The sequence below is a fragment of the Barbus barbus genome, assembly GCF_936440315.1.
Source record: "Barbus barbus genome assembly, chromosome: 15".
Taxonomy (NCBI): domain Eukaryota; kingdom Metazoa; phylum Chordata; class Actinopteri; order Cypriniformes; family Cyprinidae; genus Barbus; species Barbus barbus.
Window position 1 is genome coordinate 4,481,694 of NC_136743.1, and position 20,678 is coordinate 4,502,371.

A 20,678-nucleotide genomic window follows, 5' to 3' on the forward strand; every position below is an offset into this window, starting at 1 on the left:
TTATAATGTTAGTCACCAAATTGCTTAGTTTCAGTAAACACTAACAGTAGGCTTTTGTCTGTATCAAACTAGTACAGTGGTGCTTCTATGGTAAAATTATGGTATCAGATAATAATTCAATGATACTTTGATACATAAGATGATTATGATTTACTATTTTTAACAGTAGGCCTAGTTAATAATCGAGTTAATTGTCGTTGTGCACAATTCTGTTCAGTGAGATTTTACTCCCCGTTAAATAGAGAATATTTGTGCGTATATATAGTCCAAATCAGTTATTCGTATAATTTTTATCCCAATTATTAATTTCTCACATAATTCGGATGACGCCAAACTGAGGCGGAACCTTCGATCACAGCCGCTGTTGTCGGGCGGCGCGCTTGTTGACGGAGTCGGTCTCAGTTTCCGGGGGACCGTTTTTCCGTGAGCACGCGCTGACGGAGTTTTTCTGTGTTCGTTGTTTCAGCTTCGTTCTTTTTATTTTATAAGTAGAAAATAAAGCTCGCCACTTAAGCGTCTAAATAAAAGGGAGTATTGTTAACCAAGATCCGGAGCGGTGTTGGAGATCCATGTTTACGTGTGTCGTTCTTTCTGGATGATGGTAAGAGCGCGAGATTAGCGGTTAGCTTTAGCTTTAATCCTGAACACAAACACACACTTATCAGCGATTATTAATATATTATTATCGTGAGTACTACTGCATTATGTACTTATATTCTCCTGACTTGCATTAAGGGATCTCTGCGTGGTTTACAGAGTATCTATGGTGTGTTTTGAAGTGAGGCCTCATCAGTCAGATTGTGTTTACATGAAGCACATACGATTAAGCAACTTTTAATTGTGTGTGTGATATTTTTGGACGCAGGGAGTGACTGCTGTACTGAAAACATCAACATTACGCTAAAGCACGAGCACATCAGTACATTGGTAACGCGTGAATCGCCCTCGATGGCTCTCCTGATGCGGTTGTTCATGATGAACCTCGATAGACCTGATTAAACTACATCGCTCACATTGTGAGAAATGAAGCTGGTTGTCCAGATGTTGCTCACTCTCAGTGTAGACAGGCTCACATGAGGGTCAGTCAAAGGAGGAGATCGGATTAATTTAGCAGTGAACTTGATGAAAACCAGGTAATCATTGCAGCATTAGTTTGAACCATCCTTTGCCTGTGTGTGTGTGTAATATGCACACATGACATGAACAGGTAATAATGAAAATATTATTTTAATCACCTTTTGTTTCTATTAAAATAGTCCACTATATGCATTCATTTGACATATCATTTTTTGTAACATCATAAATGTTTTTACTGTCACTTTTGATCAATTTAATGCACCCTTTTGGAATAGAGGTATTTAATTTCTTTAATTAAAAAAATAAATAAATCATACTTCCCCCAAACGTTTGTAATATAATGTATTTTTGATTAAATGAATGCAATCTTGGTTAGAAAATGCTATTTTTTTTATTATTTTTTATCAAATATTATTTATTTATTTTCTCTGTTATAGACAAATTAATCATAATTACTAATATATGAAACAATATTATCAAATATTAAAACAAAACACATAATTTAGTATATATTATGTTTTATCTATATAGATAAAAGTAATTTTAAAAATCTGTTATAGATTAGTGAAATATTTATATAATCTATTATTAAATGTTTGTGCAACAAAATTAGTTAATTCTAATTACATTAGAGTAGATGTATATGGTGTTATTTTGTAATTGATTGAAAATCATCAAATCTGGGTCCAGATGTTCTGCTGTTCCGTCTGAGTAGATCTCTGTAAGTCATGAACTAATGGCAGAATGCTTTATTACAGCACCAGCTGCGGCTCGGAGTTCCTAGTGGAATATTTTCTGTTTCTTGAGTTGTTGCCATGGATACAAGAAGGAAACCCCAGGATATAATGAACCGTAGATTCCATACAAGGAATGTTTATCCCAGGAAACACTAGTGCTGCTGTCTTTATGAGATATATCAGCAGATTCCTGTTAGTTTTCTGTCATTTATTGATGCAGTTGCAGAAACTTGTTTGCTCAAATGTATCTAATCGGATTGTGTATCTCTCTTTCTTGTTCCTCACAGGTTTCTTTCCTGTCCGTTGCTGTTCCCTGAGGGTCGCCCCCCCCCCCTCGTCCTCTCTCACCGCTTGACCCTATGGAGGAGTAGCTCTTGAGTGACAGGCACGAGAACCAATCAAACGTCAGGAGCGTCAGACGCGCAGGGCCGAGAGGATGTCGTCTAACCGGACCCAGACCCCTCACGGTCTGAAGCAGATCGGGCTGGACCAGATCTGGGATGATCTGCGGTCGGGGATCCAGCAGGTGTACACCCGCCAGAGCATGGCCAAGTCACGCTACATGGAGCTCTACACGTATCCTCAATTGCTGTTTCATTTGTAATTTACTTCAAAAATTGGTCCAGTGTCTGTTGTGTCCTTAACTTCCTGATTTTCAGTCACGTGTATAATTATTGCACTAGTGTGCATCAGTCGAACCAGGCCCGCGGTGCAGGTGCCCCCTCGTCCAAACCTTCGAAGAAAACCCCCACACCTGGAGGAGCTCAGTTTGTGGGGCTGGAACTCTACAAGAGATTGAAGGAATTTCTGAAGAATTACCTTACAAACTTACTAAAGGTACATTTCAAAAATAGAGTTATTATCCGTACAATTTGTCAGTGTTATTATATTTGAACAGTTTATTTTTTAATAAAAAAAAAAATGGTAATATTGCGAAATATTTTTACAATTTAAAATAACAGTTTTTCTATTAGAGTATATTTCAAGATGTAATTTATTCATGAGATTCAAAGCTGAATTTCAGTCTCACATGATCCTTCAGATATCATTCTAATATTTAGGTACTCGAGACAATTATTATTATTGTCTGTTGAAAACTTTTTTGTGGAAACCATGATACATTTTTTTCAGGATGAATGGAGAGTTGAAAAGAGCAGCATTTATTTGAAATAGAAATATTTTGTAGCATTATAAAAGTATTAACTGTCACTTTTGATCAATTTAATGTGTCTGCTGAAAAAAGTATTTAAAAATCTTATTGACCCCAAACTTACTATAGTAAACCTTTTGTAAAATTAAATGGTACTTATCTAAAAGCAAAGACTATAGAATACCCAAGATATGTCACTCGTACAGTTTTGAATTGGGAAAAATGCAACGTTCAATATGGTCGCTCAATCGCAGGAAGCCCCGCCTTCTGAATGAAAGAGCCAATCGCTAATCAGTAAAGTCAGCGTGTCACTGCAGCTGCCTCGGTTGCTATAGAAACAAGAGATAGGAGCTGCAATTGGATGCCCAAGAGGCGTTTCAAAGATGGCCGCCAAGTGACATGACTTGTCTTAAAGAGACTTTGCCAAAAGTAATCAGTATCATCGAAATGCTATTATAGTTTGTATTAAAAATTAGAACCAGTTATGTTTTTGTAATTCTTGTTAAACTTTTAGTAATTTTGTGGTGTGTGTTTGCTATTTTATTAGAGTTGTTTTTTCATATTTCAATTTTTTTTAAATAATTATTTAGTTATTTTAATGCAGCAGATTAAACTAAATGAAAATGAGAATTTTTGTGTTGGCAAGTGGCTGAAATTTAAAGTAATATATATATATATATATATATATATATATTTTTATAGTTTTTGTATATTTACCTTGTGTCTTTGTCTTGTTCACACCCGTGATATTTTTAGATCTATTCAATAAACTCAGATTTGTTTAGTGTTTCTGAACCGATGTCCTTTAGGTTCCATTGTGAATAACTTGTCAAATTCACAGCATTTAACCCAAAAGATTCAGTCATGGGCATGGCACCATAAGCTTTGTTCAAAACAAAGTTGTTCATGACCAAAATGAGTCTATATTATTATTATTACTCATCTTTATTTAATAAAGGTTGTCTAAAGAAGTCTATAAGCCGACTAAAATACTCTACAAGTAGTACTTAAGTACCATAAATATTTTGTCCTCAATAAACAACTAAGCTTTGTTAACGAGCTGTAGACCAGTTACAACAACTTAATTTAAGAACACTTAAATAAATTGAAACTCCCAGTGAACAGATTTCTTTGACTGTTGTCTTCAGGATGGAGAGGATCTGATGGACGAGAGCGTTCTGAAGTTCTACACACAGCAGTGGGAGGATTACAGGTTCTCTAGTAAAGTGCTCAATGGGATCTGTGCTTACCTCAACCGCCACTGGGTGCGCCGGGAGTGCGACGAGGGCCGGAAAGGGATCTATGAAATCTACTCTGTAAGCACTTTTTGCTTTTCTTTTGCATTACTGCACAACTTCAATTCATAAACAATAGCACATCTTTATTTGTTTTTTTAGCTTGCTCTGGTGACGTGGAGGGAATGTTTGTTTCGGCCTCTGAATAAGCAGGTAAGATTGGAAACAGGAAAGACGTCGTATAGGACAAGGTGAGCTTAACTCTTAAAAAAATAAAATAAAAATTTTTGGTGCCTGTGTTCTTAGGTCACAAATGCAGTATTGAAGCTGATCGAGAAGGAGAGGAACGGAGAAACCATCAACACTAGACTCATCAGTGGTGTGGTCCAGTCCTATGGTGCGACATCGTTTCCGTCATGATGGATTTCATTGCTTGTTTGTTTGAATCTGTGATGCATGACGTTTAGAAACAGTGCCGTTGCTCAGAAATGTTCCTCTCCATGTCTCGCAGTTGAGTTGGGTCTCAATGAGGACGATGCCTTTGCTAAAGGTCCCACTCTGTCAGTCTACAAGGAATACTTTGAGACTCAGTTCCTGGCAGACACCGAACGGTTTTACACGAGGGAAAGCACAGAGTTCCTGCAACAGAATCCTGTTACCGAGTACATGAAGAAGGTGCGGACAAAATAACTTAGCATTTATAAACCAAAGCGACTCAAATTTATTTTATTCAATCATTTCTATTTGATAATGTTTTGGTAAAAATGATGTAGGTAAATATTACTGTTATTATTTTATAATGATATTAGTACACATTTATTTCTTCATTGTGATAGAATATCAAGATAAGTTTTCACAAGATTTTTACTGCATTTTATATCTGCTTGCCTTTAATGGCTGTTTGGTCTAAATGAATGTTTGTTTGATTAAAAATAAATGAATCATATTTAAGTAATTGATAGTTTTATTCAGCTGTGATGCATTAAATTGATCAAAGGTGACAGAAAAGACATTTATAATGTTAAAAAATATATTTTATAAATGCTGTTCTTTTTAACTTTATAGTATTTATTATAGTATTACTTTTGAACTTTCTTTGAATAGTAATTCGCATCACAGGAATAAATTACATTTTAAAATATTCTCAAATTTTTTCAAATTGTGATATTTCACGTTATTTTTACTGTATTTTGATCATATAAATGCAGCCTTGACGAGCATAAGATACCTCTTTCAAAAACAGAACCCAAACCTTTGAATATTAGTGTATGTTAACATCATAAAAAGCCTGTAACTTTTATTTTTTCATAGGGGTGTGCGATATGATGATTTTTGATCGTGGACGATAAAAATGTCTCCACGATCTGCTTTTGACGAAATATCGTAGTATCGCGCTACAGTGCATATTCTATCAGTTGCAGTTCTTGTTCCTCCATCTCAAAATGCTGTACAACGCTACATTCATTCACATCAGTGTTGACTCAGCGGTAGAGAGACACTGCACTTATTCGCATCTGCTTTAAAGCCTTGCCGGTTAAATGCTTTATTCACTGGTCTGACGTGCGCTTTTCTGAGCCTAACTTACACTCGAAGAGCGCGTGCTAAAGCCTGTCAAACAGCGCCTGAATACTGTCCGAACACACAAGGTTTATGTATAGACTCAGTCTAAAATGAAAGTAAACAGCTGAGAGAAAACGGATGTGTGCCTGTGTATTAGATGCGTGCAGGTCTTAAAGGGACAGTACTGTACATGCTGCCGACTGTCATTAAAGGGATAGTTCATCCTAAAATTTTATTTCTGTAATTATTTACTAACTCGCATGTTGTCCCAAACCTGTATTCATTTCTGTCTTGTGCTGAACACAAAAGAAGATATTTTGAAGAATGTGGGTAACCAAACAGTTGCTGGTCTACATTGACTTTGATAGTAGGAAAAAAAAGTTGTACCAGCAACTGGTTTTCCACCTTCCTGAAAATAGCATTTATGTTCAGCAGAAGAAACTGATTCAGGTTTAAAGCAACTTTTGAGTAAGTAAATGATGGCATAAAAATAAAACACTTAATTATTCCTTTAATGTTAATAAACACCAAAACACAAAGAGAAAAATCACTCACTGACTGACAAACGTTAATACAGTTGCTTTAATAGGAATCAATCTATATAGTGTTTTATTTTTATATTTGTTCATTCAGTTTCTTGAAGGCTCCTGCTAAATACCTGAAAATAAAACACTGTCTTATTTTTATATTATGTGTATTTGTAATGTGTATCTTTGTTCTCATTTTTTAATAACAAAGATAAAATAATGCTCCGCCATTCTTTTTTAATATTTTTGTTTTCTTGTAAGGCTTTGTCTTAATAATAGGGAAATTAGTTTGGCTGTACTGCTTGGACAACTTGCAAATAGTAAAACCAACATCACAAAGAATCGTGATATTTCTAAAAAATATTGTGAAATAATATTTTTGCCATATCGCCCACCCCTATTTTATCATGTATTATTTTGTTTACCTGTTTGACCCCATCCTAGTGTGAGGTTGAAGTGTTGATCTGTGTGTTTTGCAGGCTGAGGCACGTTTGCTGGAGGAGCAGAGGAGAGTGCAGGTTTACCTTCATGAGAGCACACAGGATGAGCTGGCCAGGAAATGTGAGCAGGTTCTCATCGAGAAGCACCTGGAGATCTTCCACACCGAGTTCCAGAACCTTCTGGACGCAGACAAGAATGAAGGTGTGAACCACAGTGAAAACTGAATGTCTGTTCATCTGTACATGAGTCACAACCACGATGTATTCTTTCTCTCTCTATGTAGATCTTGGTCGCATGTACAATCTTGTGTCACGGATCACCGATGGATTGGGAGAACTAAAGAAACTTCTGGAGACGCACATTTATAATCAAGGCTTGGCAGCCATCGAGAAATGTGGGGAGTCTGCTCTCAACGTGAGTCTGTTTGGTTTGTGTTGTACATCATGCTGTCTAGCTTGAGGATCATCATGCTTTAGATCTGATCTTTCTGACAATACATGTTTTAACTGCTATGAATTTTGTGATGTTCTTTTAGGACCCCAAAATGTACGTGCAGACAATTCTGGATGTCCACAAGAAGTACAATGCCCTGGTGATGTCAGCGTTCAACAATGATGCTGGTTTTGTGGCTGCTCTTGACAAGGTAAGGCCATCTTTTGTATAAATATATATATTTAAACTACTGTTATTTTATTTATCACTGATATACTATTATAGTTTTTATTAATATTTACTATTATTGAATCAGTTTAGTTAAAATTTTTTTTTTTTTTTTTTTTTTTTTTAATAAGTTTTATTTATTTTAGTACATCAAGTTACACTCAATTAAAATGAGAATGCTTTGGCAACTAGCTGAAAGGTTTTTTAGATTTTATTTTAGTTAATGTTTATTTTAAAAAGACAAATTCCTACTGCATATCGAAAAATTAAATCTAATTCAAAGTAAATTATAATGGTATAATTTGTTTCTGATATGCAGAAGATTACACTACATTAATGTACTACATTAATTTTCTGATTATAGTAATATACATCTAGTATTTTTCATGTAGATTTTATTTCTTTTTTGTCATGTCTAGTTCCATTTTATCTTTAGAACTATGATTTGGTAGCTTTTGGATATTGATAGTATTCAAACATGTCATTTGTCTGTTCAGGCTTGTGGGCGCTTCATCAATAATAATGCTGTTACAAAGATGGTTCAGTCCTCCAGCAAATCTCCAGAACTGCTGGCCAGATACTGCGACTCTCTGCTCAAGAAGAGGTGTGTGTTTAGGTTTCTTTGTCTGTTGGCACACACTGTAAATGTGTTATTAAATCCCTGTGCTGAATGTCTGATATTTCAGCTCCAAAAACCCAGAGGAGGCAGAACTTGAAGACACTCTGAATCAAGTGGTGCGTTTTTACAAAACTTTGCACTTTCTTAGCAATTTTTGCAAGGTTTAACCTAATGTCTCTGTTTTGTCTGTATTGATCTTCTGTTCCTTTTTTGTAGATGGTGGTGTTTAAGTATATTGAGGACAAGGACGTGTTCCAGAAGTTCTATGCCAAGATGCTGGCCAAGCGTCTGGTCCATCAGAACAGCGCCAGCGACGACGCAGAGGCCAGCATGATCTCCAAACTAAAGGTTCTTAACAGTTCTTCCACAGCTTAGGAAATATAAACATCAGTTAAAATGATCCATAAAGCTTGCAGTTCTTAAAATGAGCTCTGGATGCAATGTTTTATTCTTGCTCTCATGTCTAATTTTAAACTTCAGGAGCAAACATGCCAAAAGAGTTGGAATCATTTCAGTGAATCACTTCACTGATTCAACAATTCATATGTGATCAGAAATGTCCATGTGCTGCATTTACATGATTATTTTTTTTCTTTATTCTTTCTTGTCATTCAGTGAGAATTTATATGAAAAACAAGTCTTGAATATTTATTTTAACTAGATGTTTTTTTATATTTTTTTTTACTTCTTGCCTTTTATTTGACAGTAGTATTTTCTCAATCAAATCACTCTATTTACATATGCATTTGGCAGATGCCTTTATTATAGTGTTATTTTATTATCATTTATATACTATTATAGTATTTATTAATAATTTAAATTATTTATTTTAATATTTTCAGTTTTAGTAATTGTCTTTTTTATTTCTTTTTAGATTTCTTTTTATTTTAGTTTTAGTAATTTTAATACCTTTATTTCATTTAGTTGCCAAGGCAACATTTCTGAAATTTCTTTGGTTTTTTTAAGTTTAAGTTTTTTCATCTAATATGTTTCATTTTATTTTAGCATTATTTTACCTAACAACACCTATCCAAAACGACTTGGATTGCAATCATATTATACATTTTATCAGTTTATCAGCTTGCTCTGTTAATCAAACCCATGGCCTTGATGGGTTCATTATAAACACATACTGTTTTTTTTTTTTTTTTTTCATAATTTTTTTTTTTTTCCCGCCCAACCCTGGTGGTGTCCATGTCCTTTTTGTAGTTTTGGTTCCGTCATCAGTGGTTGTGTCTAACACGGTTTTGTTTGTCATTTTTAGCAAGCGTGTGGCTTTGAATACACATCGAAACTCCAGCGCATGTTCCAGGACATTGGAGTCAGCAAAGACCTCAACGAACAGTTCAAGAAGCACCTCACAAACTCTGAGCCTTTAGACCGTAAGGATGAGCTGCGCTCTTCTTTGCTGCTGTTTGAAATACTGTCATTTGTGGTTGAAGTCCTTTACAAATGTTGTGTTGCTTCTAGTGGACTTCAGTATCCAGGTGTTGAGCTCGGGGTCATGGCCCTTCCAGCAGTCCTGCACATTTGCTCTGCCATCTGAGGTAGTAAAACGAATAGGCGTGTATGTAAATCACTTGTTCTCTGTCCTTCCGATGTTTTTGTAAATCCGTGATCTGTCTCTTCCGACACAGTTGGAGAGGAGCTACCAAAGGTTCACAGCCTTCTATGCCAGCAGACACAGCGGCCGAAAGCTCACCTGGCTTTACCATCTGTCCAAAGGAGAACTGGTCACCAACTGCTTCAAAAACCGCTACACCTTACAGGTCTGACAAGAAACTGTGGTGCATTTTTTCAGGGTCCTTTGATAAATAGAAAGTTTAAAAGAACAGCATTTTTATAGTATGTTATAAATGAACATAGCATGTTATAATAGAAATCTTTTATAACATTATAAATGTCACTTTTGATCAATTTAATGCATCCTTGCTGACTAAAAGTATTAGTTTTATTCAGAAAAGGAATGTTACTGACTGCAAGTGAATTTGCTAAATATGCACTAAAAGAGTTTTTAATTGTATTGGTTTAATCCAATTATACGGTAATTAGTGCATTAATAGTGCATGGATATTAATAAGACTTGTTGTGTGTTTCCTTACAGGCATCTACATTTCAGATGGCCATTCTACTGCAGTATAACACAGAAGACGTTTATACAGTCCAGCAGCTGACGGACAGCACGCAGATCAAAATAGTAAGGAAACAAAAGAGGACTCTCTATGATCATGCTAAAACAAGATCCAGATATCAGTCAGATGTTGATTTTGCACACTAACAGAGCCTTTTTATGTATTTTAGGACATATTGGTTCAGGTTTTGCAAATTTTATTGAAATCCAAGTTGCTGGTAAGCATTTCTTTTTTTTGTCTTTAATCCAAACAATTCCTGCAAAGTCATTATGAAGTAAAATCACAATTGAGCCTCTTTTCTCATAGTATTTTTATATTTATATCAACCTCTGAAACAACTTTCCCTTTCTGCTGATGTCATCAAGGCCATGAATACTGTTAACCAATAGCCAAACAGCTATTTAGGTGTTATTTGGGTAATCCTTCTTAATCCACTCATGCTCCATTTTGCTATGGAACGCCCACTATTCACAATACAATTAATTTTCTTTGCATTTTCCAGTGGAAGACCTTTCTTGTATTTTGTTTTGCTCTGAAAACCTACAATTTACAGACACAAAATGGGTTGTGTGACTGCCATTTCATGTTGACTCAACACAGGCTAATATTTAATGTAATTGTATTTGCAGATGTTTTCAGTTGTGATCAGTGTATTTCTATGCAGGTTCTTGAGGACGAGAACGCAAACGTGGATGAAGTGGAATTCAAACCCGACACCCTCATAAAACTCTTCCTGGGCTATAAAAAGTAGGTCATTTGAGTGCAAACAGTTATGAATCTATATTTATTGTTTCAACATTTTGTGCTTTAGCATGTAGCAGAGCAAATGAATTTGTGAATATTGATGGCTGAGGCATTTTCTCCCCAGTAAAAAACTAAGAGTGAACATTAACGTGCCAATGAAGACGGAGCAGAAACAGGAACAGGAAACAACCCATAAAAACATTGAAGAGGACAGGAAACTCCTGATTCAGGTATCATGGCCAAGTCGCCTATGCTCACCAAGGCTGAATGTATTTGATGAAAAATACAATAAAACGGTAATATTGAGGAATAAAGTTACTATTTAAAATAACTGTTTTCTATTTGAATATATGTAAAAAAATATATATTTACTCCTGTGATCAAAGCTGAATTTTCAGCATCATTACTCCAGTCTACAGCGTCACATGATCCTTCACAAATCATTCTAATACACTGATTTGCTGCTCAAGAAACATTTGTTTCTCGTTATGTTGAGAACAGTTGTGCTGCTTTGTGTTTTTCAGGATACTTTAATGAATAGAAAGATCAAACGAACAGCATTTATTTGAAATAAAATCTTTGGTAACATTATAAATGTCTTTACTGTCACTTTTGATCAATTTAGTGAGTTCTTGCGGAATAAAAGTATTAATTTCTGTCAAAAAAAACATACATTCAGTAAATTGAAAAAAATAGTCTAAGTATTAGTTTGAACTAGTATACTATGTTTAAGTGTTCCTCTATGTGCAGGCGGCCATAGTGAGAATCATGAAGATGAGGAAGGTTCTGAAGCATCAGCAGCTTCTGGCTGAGGTTCTGAATCAGCTTTCATCCCGGTTCAAACCCAGAGTCCCTGTAATCAAGGTCAGTTGATCCTGTTCTTCAAATCTAGTCTGCTTAACAGTTTTTACAGGGTTTCTGTGAGTCTTAAAAAGTCTTAATTTGCCCTTCCTCAAATTAAGGACTTAATGTTGTTGAATTCACTGCAAAAAAAAAAAATTCTTCCTCAGTATTTTTCTTTTTCCAATACAAATATCTAAACATCCTTAAATCAAGATACATTTGGGGGGTACAAAAGTTGGGTGGTGATGGCGCAGTGGATAAGACACATGCCTTTGGTGTGAGAGACCCGGGTTCGAATCCACTGTGAGACACCAATGTGTCCCTGAGCAAGACACTTAACCCCTAGTTGCTCCAGAGGCGTGCAACCTCTGACATATATAGCAATTGTAAGTCGCTTTGGATAAAAGCGTCAGCTAAATGAGTAAATATATATATATATAAATATTTGCTTGAGATGTGAACTAAACATATGAAGTCTTGTTCTCTACGGCCCCGTTTACACTAGTGTGTTTTCGTTTTAAAACGCATAACTTTTGCTACGGTTACACCTATCGTTTACACTACTCTTGACTTTTGGAAACGCTGCAGACCTCGTTTTAGTTTGAAAACTCCAGGTTGGTCCGTTTCAGTGTAAACGGACCAAAACGGAGACTTTTGAAAACAATGGTGTGGCTGCCCACATTCTCTCTGAGTATTTTTGATGACCGTGTAAACAATAACATCATGCGCATTATTGTACCCATAGATATGTACGGATAGATTCCCCATTCGACCGCTCCAAGCATGCAGAAGCATCCGCCATCTAAATAATAGGGCATCTACCTATACATATCTATGGTTGTAACTGCATGAATGGTCGTGACATGCATTTTCGGTTGTGTAGTGTAAACAGATCGTTTCTGAAACGCAGTGGAAACGTCAGTGTAAACGGGGATCGTTTTCATTCACCGCTTTAAAACAAAAACGCAACAAAATTTTTAATGCTCAAAACAAGAAAATCTAACTGTCAAGGGTCAGTGGAAACTAGTTTTCTCTTTAAATAGATTTTTCTGAGCCCATTGACAGAGATTTGTTCGTTTTAATTATAAACTCACTTCATTTTGAATCATTTCTCAGAAAACAAGACTTAATATTTTATGAAACTTTTGTACTTAAAAGGAAGAACACTTAATTTTGAAGGTACAATAACAGTTATGGTTGGAAGTATTTATTCATAAATTTTTTACCTTCAAGTATTGATTGTACAACCTAGACATTTATATTTAGAGGCCATTTTGACATTTATTCATTAAACTTTCTTGACTTGGTCTTAAATTCACCATCATAAAACCTGCAGAAACCCTGTTTTGCCAACACAGAAGCACAGAATAGCACTCATATATACATTGGGTTGTTATGTTTTGCAGAAGTGCATTGACATCCTCATAGAGAAGGAATATCTGGAGCGGGTGGATGGAGAGAAGGACACCTACAGCTACTTGGCCTAAACATTTCTTTGCTCCTCCACGTCTTTACTGTCTGTCTCTCTCACTTTTTTTTTTTCTTTTTTTTTTTAAGTTGTCTCTGGGGTAATAAATATGATTTCTCTTGATGTTCGGCTTGTGTTGAGTTTAAAAAGCAGAAGGACTAACAGAAGAGGACCGTGTGTGCGCGTCAGTGAATGTGTTTGTGCGAGAGACGGACTTTACTGCTGCCCTGCATTATGGACAGACCGCATAGGAAATGTACATACAAACAAGACCTCGAGCTTTAATCTCGCAAAATAAAACATTGCAGGTTTTAAAAACCCAATCAGAAATAAACCCTACACATTAAGCATGTTATTGCCTATCAGCATTTAAATGGAGAAAAAAATGAACACGGATGCATTGAAATCTTAGCAATGAGGGGCTTCAGAGATGTTTTAAGAGAAGAAAGGTAATCATTTAGGAAAAAGGTGCAATTTTAGCTGCACGTCCCAAGAACGAACGAGTTGGACAGGTTTGTAGACGTGTTGTCTGCATTGTTACCTGCTACCGGAAAACCATTTGTATAGTGTGATTCACTTTTTTAAATATGTGTTAAATAAAAGAATTAAAAGTTTCTGTATGTATTTCTGATGCTGTGGAGTCACTACCTGAAGCAAAGAGCCTTAAGACAATGTTATGATTATTCAAATATAATCATGCATGTTCAGGACATCTCTGTTAACCACTTTTCATGAACAGGGTACGACATACAGCCTGAAACTCCAAATAGTCATTGATATGTTGAGCTCCATTCTCATGAGGTCAAAATAAATATATAAACTCTTCTATATTAATATTATGAGGGTTATCATTTTTCTTGCAGTGTTTACATGCAGTTTCACAATTGTTTTTTTTACAGCAATAAACAAAAGGTTGTGCTATATAAAAAATAATAAACAAGTTGCAGGGTAAAACACTTTAAGTTGTAAACTCAAGAGCAGCTAAAACATGACTGACAGTTGAAATGTTTTATAAAAATACTTTTGTTTTTTGTTAGGTTGAATGAATGGACCAAATTGTTTTTAAATGGTTAATTAAAATATTTTTTCACTACAGTTAATATAATGTCAATTCAATAGATTGACAAAATGTTGAGTGCTACGTTAAACATTTATACCTACATTAATTTTTTGACAAAATTTTGAGTGCTACGTTAAACATTTATACCTACATTAATTTTGTGATAGGCTTAATAATTTTGCTAGCATACTTTATGAAATTAATTTAATTAATTAATTTATGAAACAAAACATTGGATTTGTGCGTGTAATATTTTAAAAGAAATGTTACTGAAATATGTATGTGTATAGAAAGTAGCCTACTAATAATCTCTATGTTTTTGTTTTTTTGGTTCCATTTGAGTAAGTTGTTAATTGGAGATTCGCTCTTACCGAATCATTGAATCAGTGAGTTGTATTTGTAAATACCGGTTCATTGAAAAGAATCGACTCAGAAGAATGATTCGTCGCGAATGAAGTATTTCGGAGCGAGTCTCGTTTTCTTCGAAGCGGAATGATGTCTTTATGAAACTTGTTAAGAGTAAAAGGTAAGATATTGTGGTTTAGAAAGTTATATGGAAATACTCCGATGAAGTACAATTATTTGAAAAATGTACTATATTGCGAGAGCGTGAATAAGTATATTCTTATATACTTTTTATATGTCCGAATTCTTAAGGCAAAAGTACTTTTTGATCCACCAAATAAGGTGAAACTGTTATTCGTCAGTAGGAAAATATGTTATTAGGTATACGTCAAGACACATGTAAATGATTGGCTGGCTCATTACCTTTTACAGGTGTGTGTGTGTGTCTGTCTTCTGTGTCTGTCTGTCTGTCTGTGTGTGTGTGTGTCTCTGTGTCTGTCTGTGTGTCTCTGTGTCTGTCTGTGTGTGTGTCTGTCTGTGTGTGTGTGTGTGTGTGTGTGCATGTGTGTGTCTGTGTGTGTGTGTGTCTCTGTGTGTGTGTGTGTGTGTCTCTCTCTGTGTGTGTGTGTGTGTGTGTGTGTGTGAAAACATACTTTCACTTGTTTTAATTAAATGGTATTTATGACTATTCGTTATAGATGTTTAATTTTAATTCAAGGACCCTACAAAAAAAAAATGTATTGTTGACTTTCAGGAAATAAGACTTTTTTCTGTAGTTGCAGCAACCAAACTTAAAAAAAAACATACAAAATAATCATCAGAAAATGTTTATTTAATGTATTACCTTTGGCAAATAAATAAAGTAGGCTTGCAACTTTTATTGGTCATTTTGCTTATCATATGGGAAAATCATGGTAGTTTTTGAGCTTTTATGTCTGATTGGTAATTATCATTTGGTGAATTAATAAATTGTCGGTTTGCTGTAGAGCTTCATCTTAATTTCATATTTTCACAGCCATCTGTAACATTTTTCCAGGGTTTATTCGTGTCTCAGCCGAGCAGTTTGCCACTTTGCCAGAGATCATGGAAATATTCCACCGTCCAAAGAGTTTTATGTGGCTTTTTCAGACTTTCCATCTTGGCAAAAGTATGTATTTCAGTTCATCCACTCACACACACAGTGCTCATATCATGCTTGTAATTAGAGCTGCAAAACGATTAATCGATTCAAAATAAAAGTTTGATTACATACTGCATGTGTGTACTGTGTATATTTATTATGTATGTATAAATGCACACACATGTATATATTTTAAAAGATATTTGTATGTAAACACTTGGATATAATTCATATTATATAAATATAAATATTTTATAGATAAATCCAAAACTTTTCCTATGTATGTGTATTTATACATAATAAATATATACAGTATACACACACACACAGTATGTAAACAAACTTTTATTTTGAATCGATTAATCACAATTAATCATTTTGCAGCCCTACTTCTAATTTTATTTTATTTTTTTCCTTGTAATTTTTTTAATTGCATTTTATTTTTGCACCCTCTTGACCTTTATAATATAACTGACATTTCTTTACATGTCAGACTATATTATAATATGTAAATTGCTTCTGTTATGACTGACTGACCTCTTTGCATGTGAAATGAGTAAGGTCATCTGCTCTGTGCTGTGCAGGATCCGTGAGCTCTCCACCGCCCGCTTCGGGACTCTGTTACGCATCAGCGGTCAGGTGGTGCGAACCCACCCCGTGCACCCGGAGCTGGTCAGTGGCACCTTCCTCTGTCTGGACTGTCAATCTGTCATCAAAGATGTGGAGCAGCAGTTCAAATACACACAGCCAACCATCTGCAAGAACCCAGTGTGTGCCAACCGCCACCGCTTCATGCTGGACACCAAAAAGTCCCGCTTCGTTGAGTTCCAGAAAGTAAGAATGTGGGCATTTTTAACCATTTCAGCTACAAAACTTTCTGAAAGCGTCCAAAGTGATAGTCCAAAGAAACTTCTTTTTACTGGTGATTTTGATCAATTTTGACTTTTTTGCAATTTTAAAATTGCTGCTACAAAACTTTGAGAACATCCAAAGTGATAGTCCAAATTTTTTATTTTTTTTATTACCTTTGCCAAATAAGTAAAGCTTATGTAGGCAGCTTTTAGCATCTTTTATTTCCTTTGTGAAATTTTGCTCTTATAGCAAATGTTTCATTATGGTGTCTTAATTTTTACCTAAATGATATTGCTGATAATTGAAATATTTTTCATTTTTAAATGACAGGACACATATTTATTTGCATGCATTAAGAGTTTTCTTAAATGGTTTAAATCTGACTATTTCCAATTTCCAGGTGTTGATCACATTATATGTGGAGTCTTTATTTATATGATAATATGCTCATTTTGAAATTAAAATTATGAATACCACTATTGCCTTTTTTAAAAGCTGCTTTAGATCTGAAATTTGTATTTGTTTCGTAATTAAATAAATTTTCAACATTAAAAATGTTATTTTCTTTTTATTACTGTAAAACTGCTCTGAAACTATCTGTATTGCATAAAGCATTCTATACATTATAGTGATATACTGAAATTTAAGCAACTGAAATATTCGGCTAAAAAAAATAATTCAATTTTTGCATGTTTAATACAGTCTTTCCTTATTTGCACATTATCTTTGCACGTTTATCTTTCTTGCCAATATGCTATACCATCTAAATATTGAGTGGTGCTTTATGAATCTTCTTGGATTTGTTGTATGTTAAACCCTCTTGACTTCATCAGGTGCGCATCCAGGAGACGCAGGCAGAGCTGCATCGAGGCTCCATTCCTCGCAGTGTGGAGGTGATTCTGAGGGCAGAGGCCGTGGAAACCGCACTAGCAGGAGATCGCTGTGACTTCACCGGCACACTGATAGTTGTGCCTGATGTGTCCGCCATGGCGCTCGCTGGTACTGATCTGTTCTTCTATTAATACGAGAGAGTGTTAAGTCTGAGATTGCTGGGTTTGTCTTTACTGAAGCCATTTGCCGACATGCCTATTGTGAGTAAATGCATTTATTTTCTGTGCTTTTCAGGCATGTTTGAATGTGACTTCTCATTTTTGTAGGCACGCGGGCAGAAACCAGCAGCAGGGTGACTGGGAAGGAGGGCTTTGAGGCTGATGGCATTCAGGGGCTCAAGGCTTTGGGCGTCCGAGAGCTCTCCTACAGCCCGGCCTTCCTGTCTAACCATATACGTATGATTTATATATATACGTTAAGGTGTGTCTCTCTCTCTCTCTGTCTGTCAGACATGTCTAATGTCTGAAAATATTGTCTATTTAATCCATAATCTACCTTGTCTGACCTGTATGTATGTTCAAGGCCACTCTGAACGCTCGCACCTCCATTCTGGCTGCTGCAAACCCCATACAACCGCACCAAGTCTCTCAAACAGAACATCAACATGTCAGCACCTATCATGTCTAGATTTGATCTCTTCTTCATACTGGTGGATGAATGCAATGAGGTAAGATCTTTCAGCATTTCATTTCTTAAAATTTGGGTCTCATATTTTTTTTTTAAAGAAATTAATGCCTTTATTCAGCAAAGTTGCATTAAATTGTTCAAAAGTGACAGTAAAGACCTTCATAATGTTACTAAAGATTTCTATTTCAAATGCTGTTCTTTTCAAATTTATAATCATTTAAAGAATCCTGAGAAAAAAGTATCATGGTTTCCACAAAAATATAAGGCAGCAATAATATTATAAAAAATAATATTTATTCAATAATATTTTCAGTGTTTCTTGAGCAGCAAATCAACAAATTAGAATGATTTCCGAAGGGTCATGTGACACTGAAGACTGGAGTAATGATGCTGAAAATTCAGCTTTGCATCACAGGAATAAATTACATTTTAAAATCTATTCAAATAGAAAATGGTTATTTTAAATTGAAATAATATTTCACAATTTTACTGATTTTACTGTATTTTTGATTTGCCTTGGTGAGCAGAAGTGGCATCTTTCAAAAACATTAATAAAAAAATCTTACTGACTCCACTTTTGAATGCTGTTAAGTTAAGAGAACAAAAAAAACTTTTTATTTATCTTTTTTCTTCTTCTACCAGGTTACAGACTACGCCATCGCCTGGCGGATTGTAGATCTTCATGCCAGAAACGTGGAGTTGGTAGAAAGAGTACTGAAGAAATCCAGCGATACATACTCTTCGCTCCGGCAGTTTCAGCCAAAGGCAAGATGCTACACGTTTTTCCAGTTGCTATTCACTGAAATCTTGTCCTTATGCTGTAGATCTCAATGTTAGTTTGTCATTTTTTGGGGACTGGACATTCAGAATAAAGTCATACAGGTTTGGAATGACATGAAAATGATGATTAATGATTATAACTAAAGATGATAATTGACCTCATAACCCTGCATCTGTAGATCACCCCAGAGGCTAAGGAGTTTGTGGTGGACCAGTACAAGCGTCTGCAGCAGCGGGATGGAGGTGGAACCACCAAATCAGCTTGGCGGATCACAGTGAGGCAGCTGGAGAGCATGTTGCGTCTGTCTGAGGCCATGGCCAGACTCTACTGCTCAGACGAGGTGTGTGATGTTCCCAGAAACGGTTTCATCCTTCACCAGTATGCATCAGACATAGCTTATGTAAAGTTTGGAATGTGTCCTTCTCCTCTCCCTTTGGAAAGGTTCAACCCAAACACGTGAAAGAGGCGTTTAGACTACTAAATAAGTCTATTATTTGTGTGGACTCCCCGGACATTAATTTTGACCAGGAGCAGAATGATGACAATGTGAATGGTGAGATGGGCAACTTTTATACTATTTAGTGCCTTTTTGTGAAATTAGTCAATTGGTCAAATCTCAGTATAATAAATCTCCACTTTAACAGTACAAAATAAGCTTTATTTGTTTGCAAATGCCGCCTACTTGCAATTAAGTGTGTCTTAATTGTCTAAATACTTTGTGCCACTCTAGTCTGTCACAGAATTATTACTTTACCAGCAATGATTTCATTAAAATCCAACATCAGAGATCATGACTGTAAAATGACTGATTTGGGTTGCTCTTCCACAGATCAGAATGACCTGTCTGGTAAGGAGACAGAAGGTCAGAATGCAGCTGAAGTGAATGGCCATCCAGTGGAGACCATGGACACTGATGCGGTGGAAAAGCAGGAGAAGCCAGCGGCAGCCAAACCTGCTCTCAGAATGTCATTCGCTGAGTACAAGAGGGTCTCCAACCTGCTGGTGCTGCACATGCAAAAGATGGAACAACGTGAGACCTGATTTTTCCATTACAATAACAATGTCTGTCCATCTGTTTAATACCTTCTTTACGTTATATTATTTATATTTATATTATTTATTTATTTTTTTTCAAATGAGAGAGTCAGTCTGTCATTTTTATTTAATATTTTACATCATTTAAACCATGCAATTCTTAAAGTGACTGTTCGACTTACTGGTTAGCAATTTTCTTAGTTAATTGTGGGCTAATTTTGGAATTAATTTTGGTCTCAAATGATTCCAGGCACCAAGTTATGTAGATCTAGTTAAGCTATAAAGAGCATATACTGAACGATGAAATAAACACGTATAATCTGCTTTTTTTTACTTGCTCTATTTGTGTTTTTAGTGGATGAGGAGTCGTCTCTGAAGAAGAGCGAGCTCATTAACTGGTACCTGAAGGAAAGCTGAATTCGTCGCCAAGAAGAATCTCATTGAGAAAGTGCTGTACAGACTCATTCATTATGTTAGTTTGCATGCATCACTCTTTAATCATCTTAAATGCATTGTTTACTTGAACTGAAGCAGTGTAACATGCCTGCAATGTTTTCTTTTTAAGGATCATATCATCATAGAGCTGACTAAAACAGGACTGAAGAAGATCAGAGAGGATGGAGATGAGCCCATCATGGAGGAGGATCCGTTTCTGGTGGTGAATCCCAATTATATACTGGAAGACTAGTCAAGCTGGCTTTAAAAACCTACTGATGCTTCTATAATCTTAAATCATGACTAACGTAATATTGAACATTTTTGATTGAGTGAATC

At 35.5% G+C, this 20,678-nt stretch overlaps 1 protein-coding gene and 1 pseudogene across 3 annotated transcripts; both read left to right on the top strand.

Moving 5' to 3' along the window:
* The first annotated feature begins 382 nt into the window (after nucleotides 1-382).
* On the top strand, nucleotides 383-14,143 carry LOC306880761 (cullin-1-like). Of its 2 annotated transcripts, none has more exons than XM_079434504.1 (22): nucleotides 383-601; nucleotides 2,102-2,390; nucleotides 2,474-2,651; nucleotides 4,113-4,280; nucleotides 4,362-4,412; nucleotides 4,506-4,596; nucleotides 4,711-4,874; nucleotides 6,766-6,928; nucleotides 7,011-7,141; nucleotides 7,263-7,370; nucleotides 7,885-7,991; nucleotides 8,074-8,122; nucleotides 8,223-8,354; nucleotides 9,271-9,388; nucleotides 9,477-9,553; nucleotides 9,644-9,775; nucleotides 10,111-10,203; nucleotides 10,308-10,355; nucleotides 10,803-10,885; nucleotides 11,007-11,112; nucleotides 11,633-11,746; nucleotides 13,132-14,143. In XM_079434504.1, the coding sequence occupies exons 2-22, from the start codon at nucleotides 2,251-2,253 to the stop codon at nucleotides 13,210-13,212; spliced, it is 2,334 nt and encodes a 777-aa protein (XP_079290630.1). In that variant the 5' UTR covers nucleotides 383-601; nucleotides 2,102-2,250; the 3' UTR covers nucleotides 13,213-14,143. The 2 variants fall into 2 exon arrangements, with proteins under 2 accessions (XP_079290630.1, XP_079290631.1); XM_079434505.1 differs by lacking the exon at nucleotides 383-601 and adding an exon at nucleotides 866-1,133 and having other exon boundaries at nucleotides 13,132-14,025.
* A 2,127-nt stretch (nucleotides 14,144-16,270) lies between these two features.
* Nucleotides 16,271-20,592, top strand: LOC306880936 (maternal DNA replication licensing factor mcm6-like; annotated as a pseudogene). The gene is made up of 10 exons: nucleotides 16,271-16,552; nucleotides 17,404-17,569; nucleotides 17,728-17,856; nucleotides 18,073-18,128; nucleotides 18,731-18,853; nucleotides 19,048-19,209; nucleotides 19,311-19,422; nucleotides 19,699-19,899; nucleotides 20,260-20,376; nucleotides 20,470-20,592. The product of its transcript is annotated as a maternal DNA replication licensing factor mcm6-like (transcript).
* The last annotated feature ends 86 nt before the right edge of the window (nucleotides 20,593-20,678 follow it).